This window comes from Podarcis pityusensis, assembly GCF_964106645.2.
Source record: "Podarcis pityusensis genome assembly, chromosome: 2".
Taxonomy (NCBI): Eukaryota; Metazoa; Chordata; class Lepidosauria; order Squamata; family Lacertidae; genus Podarcis; species Podarcis pityusensis.
Genome location: NC_138029.1, coordinates 113,050,104 through 113,062,955, shown reverse-complemented (window position 1 = coordinate 113,062,955; position 12,852 = coordinate 113,050,104). Strand labels below are relative to the sequence as shown.

General features: G+C 47.1%; 1 protein-coding gene across 1 annotated transcript; it reads left to right on the top strand.

The window, feature by feature from the left end:
- The first annotated feature begins 1,095 nt into the window (after nt 1-1,095).
- Nucleotides 1,096-12,416, top strand: LOC308470133 (lymphocyte antigen 6 complex locus protein G6c-like). The gene is made up of 3 exons (XM_080993421.1): nt 1,096-1,343; nt 7,117-7,233; nt 11,833-12,416. Exons 1-3 carry the CDS (start codon nt 1,292-1,294, stop codon nt 12,036-12,038), a joined length of 375 nt encoding a protein of 124 aa, XP_080849547.1. The 5' UTR covers nt 1,096-1,291; the 3' UTR covers nt 12,039-12,416.
- The last annotated feature ends 436 nt before the right edge of the window (nt 12,417-12,852 follow it).

Below are 12,852 nucleotides of genomic sequence, written 5' to 3'. Positions count from 1 at the left end.
CTGAAGGAGTCTCAAAGCGGCTAACATTCTCCATTCCCTTCCTCCCCCACAACAAACACTCTGTGAGGTGAGTGGGGCTAAGAGACTTCAAAGAAGTGTGACTAGCCCAGGGTCACCCAGCAGCTGCATGTGGAGGAGCGGGGAAGTGAACCCGGTTCCCCAGATTACGAGTCTACCGCTCTTAACCACTACACCACACTGGCTCGGGTGCATCTGGCGGCATCTGGTGGACCACCATGAGAACATAATGTTGAACTAGATGGGACTTTGGTCTGCTCCATCAGGTCTCGTCTTACAGGTGGAGTACAGGATCAGGTTTAAGGTGCTGGTTTTAACCTTTAAAGCCCTATATGGCCTAGGACCCTCGTACCTACCGGACCGCCTCTCCTGGTATGTCCCATGGAGGACCTTACGGTCCTCAGACAAAAACATCTTGGAGGTCCCAGGCCACAGGGAGTTAGGCTGGCCTCAACCAGAACCAGAGCTTTTTCAGCTGTGGCTCCGATCTGGTGGAACTCTCTGTCACAAGAGACTAGGGCCCTTCGGGACTTGACATCTTTCCGCAGGGCCTGCAAGACAGAGCTGTTCCACCAGGCCTTTGGCCAAGGCACAACCTGACCCCCCCTCCTTCTGTAATCCTCACAGAACTCTAGCCCAACGGTTGCCATCAATTTGATTTGAACTGATTTTATAATGAATTGGTTTTAGAATGCTGTATTATTTTACTGTTGTTAGCCACTCTAGCTCGGCTTCGGCTGGGGAAGGCGGGATATAAATAAAATTATTATTATTATTATTATTAGTTGTTGTTGTTGTTGTTGTTGTTGTTGTTATCAATTCCTGCACCAGCCCAGATACGAGTCTCCTTTCCACTCCTTTCCTATGAATAAGCCATGACTTAGAGAATAGCAGGGATTGTAAAATGTGGTGTAGGGATTTGCTGTGGGTGTGGACTCATCATTTGTGTCTCCCGATCATGGAAATTTACTGTCAGTCGCACCTGCATTTTATTTCCATGTAACCACCCACCCTCTGCTTCTTCTCCCAAAGGTGTGTCTCTCCTCCCCTCCCACTTCCATTGGATGCTCCCCGAAACCTCGAGGAGAATAAAGGCTTCATTCTAGAACGCCTCTCTTCTCTGAAGCCCTACTTGAAAGAGTCCTTGTTGCAGAAGAGCTGAGCTGGGCGCTTTTCTCCTCTTAGCCTCCTCGCCATTTCCATAGGCACATTCCTCGCCGCCTCTCCATCATCATCTCCTCCTCTCTCTTTCCCTCTTGTGACATTTATCAAGATGAACAAGTACCTTCTCCTGGGATTTTCCGTTCTGATCTTCTGCTCAGTTGGTAAGTGCCAGCTTTTACAAGAAAGGAGGGCAGTGTGTGTGTGTGTGTGTGTGTGTGTGTGTGTGTGTGTGTGTTCTGAAAACATTTGTGCGAATAATAGTGAACAGAAAGGGATTGTGCAAAAAAAAAAAGATGGAGAGGGAGATGATAGATAGATAGATAGATAGATAGATAGATAGATAGATAGATGATAGACAGATAGATGATAGATAGATAGATAGATAGATAGATAGATAGATAGATAGATGATAGATGATAGACAGATAGATGATAGATAGATAGATAGATAGATAGATAGATAGATAGATAGATAGATAGATGATAGATGATAGACAGATAGATGATAGATAGAGAGATAGATGTCAGACTACAGTGGTACCTCGGGTTAAGTACTTAATTCGTTCCGGAGGTCTGTACTTAACCTGAAACTGTTCTTAACCTGAAGCACCACTTTAGCCAATGGAGCCTCCTGCTGCCACCGCACCGCCACCGCACGATTTCTGTTCTCATCCTGAAGCAAAGTTCTTAACCTGAAGCACTATTTCTGGGTTAGCGGAGACTGTAACCTGAAGCATATGTAACCTGAAGCGTATGTAACCCAAGGTACCACTGTAGTCAATTAAGTTTTAAGAAAAGAGGGAGAATGGGTAGCATTTTATCTCCCTCATTTTGTCTACACTCCAGGAGTTCACCTGAAGAGAATAATCTGTCTGTAGCTGGCTCAGGTTTGCCATTCTGGTCCATGTGGTGTTGGTGGTTCAGCAGCACAAGTTCTGCCAGTTATAGTGTGTGCAGGGGTTAGGGAAAGGAGAGAAGGTCATCTCAGAGAGCATTTAAATGCAAAACTACTTAATTTGCACCTTCCGAAACAATTTACTTGTGTGAATTTTGCAATACAGTCCTCCAAGCAAGTAATGCATACAACAATGTATGCATTAGTGTAATGTGTGCACAACCTGCGTCTATTTGTGCAAATAACACAGAGAAACACATTGTATGAGCGGGAGAGACCTGCGGGAATGTTTTTGTGAGGACACCTAAAAAATGCTAAAGTGGAAATGTGTTTAGCTGAATCTAATTAAAAAGATGAAATGCTGACAGAAACTGAAATCAACCGATTCACCTTTTACTAGTGGGAGTACATACGGGTGGATCCAAGCAAATCATATTCAGAGGAGACCCTCAATTAGATGTAAGTTAGTTATGTCCATTAATTTCAATGTGTCTACTCTGGGTAAGACTAACACTGGCTGCCTCCCTTAAAAAAAAAAAAAGCGAATCTAAAGGATTGTGAATGGAAAGGTGAGCCAGGCATTAACGTGTGTTCATGTTAAGTTTGAAATTTTGAATAAGGATATTTTTTCGCCCCCTTGTGAGTGTTGCTGGAGGTTTATAGTTTTCTGTTTACGACAGGTCTAGTGGAGGCTCTCTTGAGTCAAGCAAGCCAGCAAGCAAACAAAAACTGTTACTACTTAATGAGTTTTGATAAGGCAATCATCTTAATGATTATTCTGCATTGTTTTTAATAGTGTTTTGTTATTTATTGTTTGTGTGTGTATATATCTATATACATGAGCGCACGCACATAGAGAGAGAGCTGTAGAAGGCCATTATATTTTATGAGAAGTGACATATACAGTGGTACCTCTGGTTACAAACTTAATTCGTTCCGGAGGTCCGTTCTTAACCTGAAACTGTTCTTAACCTGAGGTACCACTTTAGCTAATGGGGCCTCCCGCTGCCGCCACGCGATTTCTGTTCTCATCCTGAGGTAAAGTTCTTAACCTGAGGTACTATTTCTGGGTTGGTGGAGTCTGTAACCTGAAACGTCTGTAACCTGAAGTGTCTGTAACCCGAGGTACCACTGTAGTTACTTTTAACAAATCAAGCAATGTTCCAGAGACAACCTCCCCCTTCATATTCCCTTCCCTGATTTTAACACCTTTGTGAAATGTCTCATGGACCCCATTTTTAAAGGACTGCCTGGGCTTCTTGGGAGAGGAACTGGACTCCATACAGGTGTGCCTAAGGCGTCGCTCCTCCTCAACATATCCAGGCACCACTAACAATCTCGGAAATCTCTCCAAGCTGCTTACATCTCCACACATTCCATTACTCTTCATCCCTTTCTGCCATCTTTCCATCTATTTCTGAGCTCAGCACATCCAGCCCACAATGGAGGAGCTAGGATTTTCACAGCATTCACATTTCAGCTCCAGGTACAACAGTTATCGCCCTTCATCTCAACATTAACCCACCCATCTGCCATATTCCATAATGGAAAATAAATGCACTAACCATAATATCCAGTGCTGCTTGCTGGAGAAATCTGTTTGGGTGTGGAATCTTCATTGCTTTGGAGCTTTGAAGAATTCAGAAAACAATCCATTTAACCACAGGTGCATCATTCATTTAGGAAAGGGGAGTGTTGGTAATTGTGCTAGGGAGGGGTGAATGACTCAGCCATTGAAAAACAGAGCCTTATAAAAAGGTCTCTCACGAGTGCCTTGCCCTCTGTAAAAGAAGGAAGCCCAGTCTGGAGAAGAAAAGAAGATGAGGAGCATGAAAGCCAATCAAAATTCCTGGCATCTCGAAACTATGGCTGCAGCCACACCTCAAACTGCCCACTATGGTCCTCAAAAACTTTTCCCAGAAGGACTGAAAAAGTTCCCCCACCCCTGTTCCAAACTGCTTGCATAAAACATAGGCCGCATCCATACCATACGTTAAAGACACTCGACTTTCCCCACATGTCCCTGGAAACCGTGGTTTGCTAAGGATGCTGGGGATTGTAGTTCTGTGAGGGGTAAACTGTGGTTTGCAGGATCCTTTGGAGGAAGCCACTTTAAAAGTGCTTTCAGTGTATTACATGGATGCGATCAAAGAACTATTGAGCTGGGTACAGTGGTACCTCGGGTTAAGAACTTAATTTGTTCTGGAGGTCTGTTCTTAACCTGAAACTGTTCTTAACCTGAGGTACCACTTTAGCTAATGGGGCCTCCTGCTGCTGTCGTGCAATTTCTGTTCTCATCCTGAGGCAAAGTTCTTAACCTGAGGTACTATTTCTGGGTTAGCGGAGTCTGTTACCTGAAGAGCCTGTAACCCAAGATACCACTGTATTTAGAATGAAAGAAGATACTAGTTGTAATAACACTTCACCACGGAATAATCTGCCTAAAACAGTCTATTTAGCCCCTTCCACCCCTGCACAGAAATGATGCAGTCCCTATTGGGTAGTGCCTATGATAACATGCATCCTCTTTTTTTTAATTGACTTGTAATTTTAAAAGGTTATCTTAACCATTTGACAAAAGATCTACAATATTATGGAATAAAGGGCAGGAGAGGAGTATGTTTAGTTAGACACTGTTCTGCACATCAGACTTTATTTTTAAAAACCCAAGATTACTTCTCCTTTTCAGTAATCAGAATATTGCAAGTTACAGGTAGGTAGCCGTGTTGGTCTGCCGTAGTCGAAACAAAATAAAAATATTTCTTCCAGTAGCACCTTAGAGACAAACTAAATTTGTTATTGCTCATACCAACAACAAACTTACTTGGTCTCTAAGGTGCTACTGGAAGGATTTTTTTTATTTTGTTTCAAAATATTGCAGTTCAGTGAGTGAAATTACCCATATCAGGAACTGGTCACGGATCTGGTCTGCTCAACTCCATTTTATGTATCTTCACGAGTGTCAATGTGCTGCCCTCTAGTTGTCGTATCCAAAATTCATATCGGCTCCAGCATGACCAATGGGCACGGATTATGGGAGTTCTAGCCCAACAACAGCAATTATTATTATTATTATTATTATTATTATTATTATTATTTATTATTATTTGTACCCCGCCCATCTGGCTGGGTTTCCCCAGCCACTCCCAGCTAGAGGGAATCCCCTTTTTCCAGAACATAATACAGTGGTACCTTGGGTTACAGATGCTTCAGGTTGCAGACACTTCAGGTTACAACTCCACTAATCCAGAAATAATACCTCAGGTTAAGAACTGTACCTCAGGATGAGAACATAAATTGCATGCTGGTGGTGCAGCAGCAGCGGGAGGCCCCATTAGCTGAAGTGGTACCTCAGGTTAAGAACAGTTTCAGATTAAGAACGGACCTCCGGAACAAATTAAGTTCTTAACCTGAGGTACCACTGTACCTACAAGGCATTGACCCAGGATGGATTACTATAGGCATGCTGCTGATTGATAGATGAGGACTTTTTGTGGATTGGGCGTACTTGCCTATCGGTTCCCTATTTCACGTCTCACTGCATGACGTGAATGTTTGACAGGTTTCTGGTACATGTAACTGCGACGGGAAGCATCCACGCTCCAAGCTGGGCAGGGAAAGGAAGCCTTCTGCTTTAGGAACAGAAGAACTGGATAAGGCCCAAAGCCCATCTAGCCTAGCATCCTTCTCTCACGATCTCCAACCAGATGACCGTGGAAAGTCTTGCAAGCAACAGCACACACCTCACTTGCGATTCCCAGCCACTGGCATTTTGAAGCATAGTGCCTCTCACACTATGAAGGGGGCGGTTGCTGCTGCTTTTAATTAATCTTCTGTTGGGAAAGAGAGCACAATGTTTCCACAGGACCTGCTTCAAAGCTGGAGAGAGTCGCTTGAGCAAATTAGCAAAATGCCTCTCGCCAGAGTGTTCTTGTCCCAGTTCCAGCTTGATGCTATTTCTACCATGTGTGTTAATCCCAGCAATGATTCATGTGCTATCCTAGAGCATTCTCAGTGGTGTTAATTAAACTCTCTCACAAACGTGTGACTATTCTTTTGGGACGTCCTGGTCTACCTCTCTCTTTTCAAACTTTATTATTCTTATTGTTTAGGGAGGGGCTAGTCTCAGCGTTTAACTTTTTTATTTATGTTGGGCTCTTAGCATTTTGCCTTTGACTTGTCTTAGGTTGACAGAAAATAATAGAAATATTAAGAAAATCAACTTTGCGTTTAGTTTTTTAAATATTTTGTATTGATTTTTAAATTTCAGGTAACTTTTATTTTAATCAGAAGATATACACACAACACAAAGAGATACTAAAACAGACTGCAGACTGTAAATGAAGTTGTTTGTTTACAAGATTTATAACCCACCCAACTTTCCAAGTTGCTCAAAGCTATATAGCCATTACTCCCAACCCTCCTTATGCTCATAGAGATCATAGAATTGTAGAGTTGGAAGGGACCTTGAGGCTCATCTAGTCCATCCTTTCTCAACCTGTGGGTCCCCAGATGTTGTTGAACTACAACTCCCATCACCCCTAGCTGGCAAGGCCCAAGCTCAGGGATGATGGGAGTTGTAGTCCAACAACATCTGGGGACCCACAGGTGGAGAACCACTGATTCTAGTCCAACCCCCTGCAGTGCAGGAATATGTAGCTGTCCTTTGCTGCTAGGAGGGTGGACAAGTTTCAAAGTCCCACTCAAAGATTCAGGAATGAATTGCAGGGGTAGGAAAAAGTATGAGGGTTATCCAGCTACATCATACTCAAGAGCAGACCCACCTAAACGAATGAACGTGAATTACTTAGGTGCATGGATTTTAACGGATCTGCCCTGAATATGAACGGTGTTAAAATATCACCCAGTGCATTTTAAGAGTTCATTGTGGCTGCTTTTAAAAATATACCTCGCTATAATTACAGCTGTGTTACCAACACAGGGCAAACAGGCATCCTTTTGCAGCGAAGATTTATGAGCTTCCTGCGGTTTCCTCCCCTAAAACCGAAACCACGGCACGTCTATCTCTTCTTTTTTCAGCACAAGGTCTGATGTGCAAAGTTTGTAAATTCAAAGTCGGCGACCTCTGCTTCGATTCCGATGAACCCTGCAAAGCCGATGAGGGCCAGTACTGCGAAACAACCAAAGTGTATACAGGTGAGACTGGGAAAGAGAGATTCCTCTGGTGTTTGAGCATACAATACATAGAATTGTGGTTAGAAGGGAACCCCAAAGGTCATCTAATCCAACCCCCTGCAACGCAGCCACCCCAGCTAATCACAGCCTCCCATCCTCCTTCCACAACCTGGAACGGTCCAGGTCAGCCTTATACTGGCTGGGGCTCATGGGAGTTGTAGTCCAAAACTTCTGGTCAAGGCAGTGCTGGGATATATCAGTTGTGCAGTGGTGAGTAATGACCCCCCCCAAAGGAAAGGGTGCAGCACTCAGATCTCTCCAAATATCTCTGTAACACAGGATTGGATTTCATAAAATCATAGCCTTGTAGAGTTGGAAGGGACCACGAGAGTTCATCTCATCCAACACCCCCCCCCATGCAATCCAGGAATCTTTTGCCAAACATGGGGATTGAACCCACGAGCCTGAGATTAAGAGACTCATGCTGTACAAACTGAGCCACTTCTGGATATTTATATATCTTTTTAAAAAACCCAAATCATTCGAGACTGCCGGACCAAACCAAAGGCCCATCGAGCCAACCATCTGATTCTCACAATAGTCAACCTCGTGCCACTCTTGACCCCGCCCCCCACAAGTAGGAGATGATTGCAGTAGCACGCTCCTGCTTGTGATAAATTCGGAGGCACGTTGCCTTCTGGCAGAGCATTCTTCCTTCTGCAGAGGTCTCCTGCATTCAAACTGCTCCCTCCAAATGGAGCATTCCCCCCCGCTTCAGAAAAAGTGCTGTGGATTCAAACAGTTCCCTCTGAATGGACTTCAAAGGGGTTCCCGGCAACTACCAATCAAAGTCCAGAGGAGGCTGGCAGTAGCCGCCACTCAGCTGATCGGCAGTTACGGCAAATCTGTTTGAAGGTGCCCTTCCAGTAGCGATCAGCTGCATGGTGCTGAAAGTGCCTCTTCAAGGGAGCTTTATAATAATAATAATAATAATAATAATAATAATAATAATAATAATTTATTATTTATACCCCGCCCATCTGGCTGGGCTTCCCCGGCCACTCTGGGCGGCTTCCAAAAGAATATTAAAATACTATAATACATCAAACATTAAAAGCTTCCCGAAACAGGGCTGCCTTCAGATGTCTTCTAAAAGCCTGGTAGTTGTTGTTCTCTTTGACATCTGGTGGGAGGGTGTTCCACAGGGAAGGCGCCACTACCGAGAAGGCCCTCTGCCTGGTTCCCTGTAACTTGGCTTCTCGCAGTGAGGGAACCGCCAGAAGGCCCTCAGTGCTGGACCTCAGTGTCCGGGTAGAACGATGGGGGTGGAGACGCTCCTTCAGATATACTGGACCAAGGCCGTTTAGGGCTTTAAAGGTCAGCACCAACACTTTGAATTGTGCTCGGAAACGTACTGGGAGCCAATGTAGGTCTTTCAAGACCGGTGTTATGTGGTCTCTGCGGCCGCTCCCAGTCACCAGTCTAGCTGCCGCGTTCTGGATTAGTTGTAGTTTCCGGGTCACCTTCAAAGGTAGCCCCACGTAGAGCGCATTGCAGTAATCCAAGCGGGAGATAACCAGAGCATGCACCACTCTGGCGAGGCAGTCCGCAGGCAGATAGGGTCTCAGCCTGCGTACCAGATGGAGCTGGTAAACAGCTGCCCTGGACACAGATTTGACCTGCGCCTCCATGGACAGCTGTGAGTCCAAAATGACTCCCAGGCTGCGCACCTGGTCCTTCAGGGGCACAGTTACCCCATTTAGGACCAGGGAATCCTCCACACCTGCCCGCCTCCTGTCCCCCAAAAACAGTACTTCTGTCTTGTCAGGATTCAACCTCAATCTGTTAGCCGCCATCCAACCTCCAACCGCCTCCAGGCACTCACACAGGACCTTCACTGCCTTCACTGGTTCTGATTTGAAAGAGAGGTAGAGCTGGGTATCATCTGCATACTGATGAACACCCAGCCCAAATCCCCTGATGATCTCTCCCAGCGGCTGCATGTGGATGTTGAAAAGCATGGGGGAGAGGACAGAACCCTGAGGCACCCCACAAGTGAGGGCCCAGGGGTCTGAACACTCATCCCCCACCACCACTTTCTGAACATGGCCCAGGAGGAAGGAGCGGAACCACTGTATAACAGTGCCCCCAGCTCCCAGCCCCTCAAGACGGTCCAGAAGGATGCTATGGTCGATGGTATCAAACGCCGCTGAGAGATCCAGCAGAACTAGGAAACAGCTCTCACCTTTGTCCCTAGCCCGCCGGAGATCATCAACCAGTGCGACCAAGGCAGTTTCAGTCCCATGATGAGGCCTGAATCCCGACTGGAAGGGATCCAAATGGTCCGCTTCTTCCAGGCGTGCCTGGAGTTGTTCAGCAACCACTCGCTCAATCACCTTGCCCAAGAATGGAAGATTTGAGACTGGGCGATAGTTGGCTATCGTGGCCGCATCTAAAGATGGTTTTTTAAGAAGCGGTTTAATAACCGCCTCTTTCAGCGGGTCTGGGAAGGCTCCCTCACGGAGGGAAGCATTCACCACCCCACGAAGCCCATCGCCCAGTCCTTCCCGGCTAGCTTTTATAAGCCAGGATGGGCAAGGATCAAGGAGGCAAGTGGTTGGTTTCACTCGTCCAAGCAGCCTGTCCACATCCTCGGGGGTAACAGATTGGAATTGATCCCACACAACTTGACTAGACAGGACTCTAGCACTCTCCCGCCCCGGCCCTGCTCCCACGGTGGAGTCTACCTCTTCTCGAATCTGAGCGACTTTATCTGCAAAAAACTTTGCAAAGTCATTGCAGGAGATCATGTGGCCGCTACTGGGCCCTGATGGAGCAGGTGGTTCCGCTAAATTGCGAACCACCTGAAAGAGTCTCCTGCTGCTGTTTTCCGCAGATGCAATAGAGGCGGTGAAGAAAGTCTTCTTCGCCGTCGCTATCGCCACTTGGTAGGCTCGACATTGAGCTCTAACCCGTGTCCGGTCAGATTCAGAATGGGTTATCCGCCACCGGTGCTCTAGCCGTCTCAACGATTGTTTCATTGCCCTCAGATCCGTGGAAAACCATGGGGCTGTCCGGACTCCATGCAATCGGAGAGGGCGCTTTGGAGCCAAACAGTCAATAGCCCTGGTTAACTCCACATTCCAGCGGGCCACCAGGGAATCAGCTGAAAGGCCATCAACATGGGATAAAACATCCCCTACCACTCTCTGGAAACCATTTGGATCCATTAAGTGGCGGGGGCGGACCATCTGAATCGGTCCCGCCTCCCTGCAGAGGGGAAGGGTCACGGAGAAGTCCAGTTGCACCAGGAAGTGATCTGACCATGGCACTTCTTTGGTTTCGCTTTTACTTAATGTCAGATCACCAACATCCATAGAGGTGAACACCAGGTCTAAGGCATGCCCGTGGCTATGAGTTGGGCCAGACTTATTCAGGGACAGCCCCATGGAGGCCATGCTTTCCACGAAGTCCCGAGCGGCCCCTTGTAAGGTCGTGTCGGCATGGATGTTAAAGTCCCCTAGGACAACCAAACTAGGTGTCTCCAGGAGGACATCCGCCACGACCTGAAGCAGCTCGGGCAGGGATTCCTTGGTGCAGCGGGGAGGTCGGTACACCAATAGGAATCCTGTACTGCCCCTATTGCCCAACTTCCAGAACATGCACTCAGAGAACTGGGTCTTTCCAATAGGACGCCTGGTGCAAACTAATGACTTCCTAAAAATCACTGCAACCCCCCCTCCCCGCCCACAAGGCCTGGGTTGCTGTGCGTAAGAGAAACCTGGTGGACAAGCAGCGGCAAGGACGGGCCCATCTGCTTCATCCAACCAGGTCTCTGTCACACATGCCAGGTCAAATCCTCCATCCACAATCAGGTCGTGGATGGCAGAAGTTTTATTCATCATTGACCTGGCATTGCACAGCAACACTTTCAGGTCATGTGGGTTTCCCTTGTTGATTCCAGTATCCTTCCGGTCAGGACCAGACCTGGAGGCAGGGATAGTCCTCAAACAACGACTAAGCCTGCTTCCTCGGTAATGACATGGTCTGGTCTTAGCGTAACTCCTCCTCCTACCCGTGATCACTGAGATCGGTTGTCCGAGTGCATCCCCCCCGTGGAACCTGCCCCAGCCATTTTGTTTGCTGGGACCCACTCCCAGGCAGCCCTGACCCCTCCCCTTAAAATCAAATTAAAGCCTATACAAAAAACAAACTAACAGAACAATAAAACTATAAAAACAAAAAACAAAGTTACAAACACAACATAATTAAATTAAACAAATTCCCACACCCAACTAAACACCCACCCCACCCCACACACCCGAGGCCTCCCTGGAGCCCCATAAGCTGCGGAGGCGAGTATGGGGCCCGCCCCCATGCCCAAGGTGGAAAATGGGCTTCAAGGGGGAGCGGTCCTCCCCAAGACTCACATTTCCTTCCTTCACATCTGTTTGGGGAAGTTTTAAATGTTTGATGTTTTGTAGCTTTATTGTTATTATTATTAATATTCTGCCAGAAACCGCCCAGAGTGGCGGGGAAATGCAGCCAGATGGGTGGGGTATAAATGATAAATCATTCATCATCATCATCATCACACACCTCTTCCTCCTCTCCCACCAGGTAGAATAAAGCTCTTCACCAAACACGGCTGTGGCAAGTACTCAGAGCTCTGCAACAAGACAGAGCAGAGGGACAACGTCTTTGACATGAACTATAACCGCACGTGCTGCAACTACGACTTGTGCAATGGAGCAGCCGCGACCAATCCCAGTCTTCCGTTCTTCGCTGGCCTCAGCTTGGCCCTGGGGTGGTGGCTGGCCCACTAAGATTGAGGAGTAGCAGTGATGTTCTTCCCACTAACAGACCCTCTGCATCACCTCGACCTCCTTCGAGTCTGCGGCGTGTGCCCATGTGCCAAAATTTCCCTCGCATGTGCAGATTTCAAATCTTCCCACCTCGTTCACTGCCTCTCCTGTAGGCTTGGTTAACTTGTGGACCCTCCAAGCCCAATGCAACCTGCCTGCCATCAGCAATGGTCCACCAGAGGACCACCAGCAATGGTCCACCAATCCACCAGTCTCGTCTTACCTCTACTCTGCCTGGGGAGCTTTGACAAGCATAGCTGGTGGGTTGTGTTTGGCTTGTTGGGTCACAGGAATGTTAGGCCTTGCCTACTCTGTGTATCAGGGTTGGGGAAACTTTTTTCCAGACTGGGCACCATATTCCCTTCTGGGGGCCACATGGCAGTGGTGGGCGGGGCCAGAGGCAAAAGTGGGAGGAGCAACGGGTGCAATTCCTCCCCTCCTTTGTACAGTAGGATCGTTTATGGACACACTCGCACACCCCTCCACACCCTCTGCTGACTGGAATGTGCCTTCACACTCTTGCTTGCCCAAAGGGAAGATAGTGTTAGTTTCTGTTTCTCACTGGGCAGCAGTGCTTCTCTATGAAAGCAGAGAGCAACTGAACAAAGGAACAAAGGAAACAGGAAACCAGTAACGTCACATCCGTCTCTAGTCTCCCATGAGACTGCCAATAGCCTGGACTGTCTGTGGAATGTAAACACAGTCCTGTGACTTGCAGCAGCTGCACAGTGAGAAACAGAAACTAACATCAACCATCCTCTGCTACCACTTGTTG

What these genes read in the sequence shown, in the direction of transcription:
- LOC308470133 (XM_080993421.1), top strand. Translation starts at nt 1,292, where the DNA reads ATGAACAAGTACCTTCTCCTGGGATTTTCCGTTCTGATCTTCTGCTCA. An exon ending in TCTGATCTTCTGCTCAGTTG is followed by an intron (nt 1,344 to 7,116) that starts GTAAGTGCCAGC and finishes TTCTTTTTTCAG; the next exon opens with CACAAGGTCTGATGTGCAAA. An exon ending in AACAACCAAAGTGTATACAG is followed by an intron (nt 7,234 to 11,832) that starts GTGAGACTGGGA and finishes CTCTCCCACCAG; the next exon opens with GTAGAATAAAGCTCTTCACC.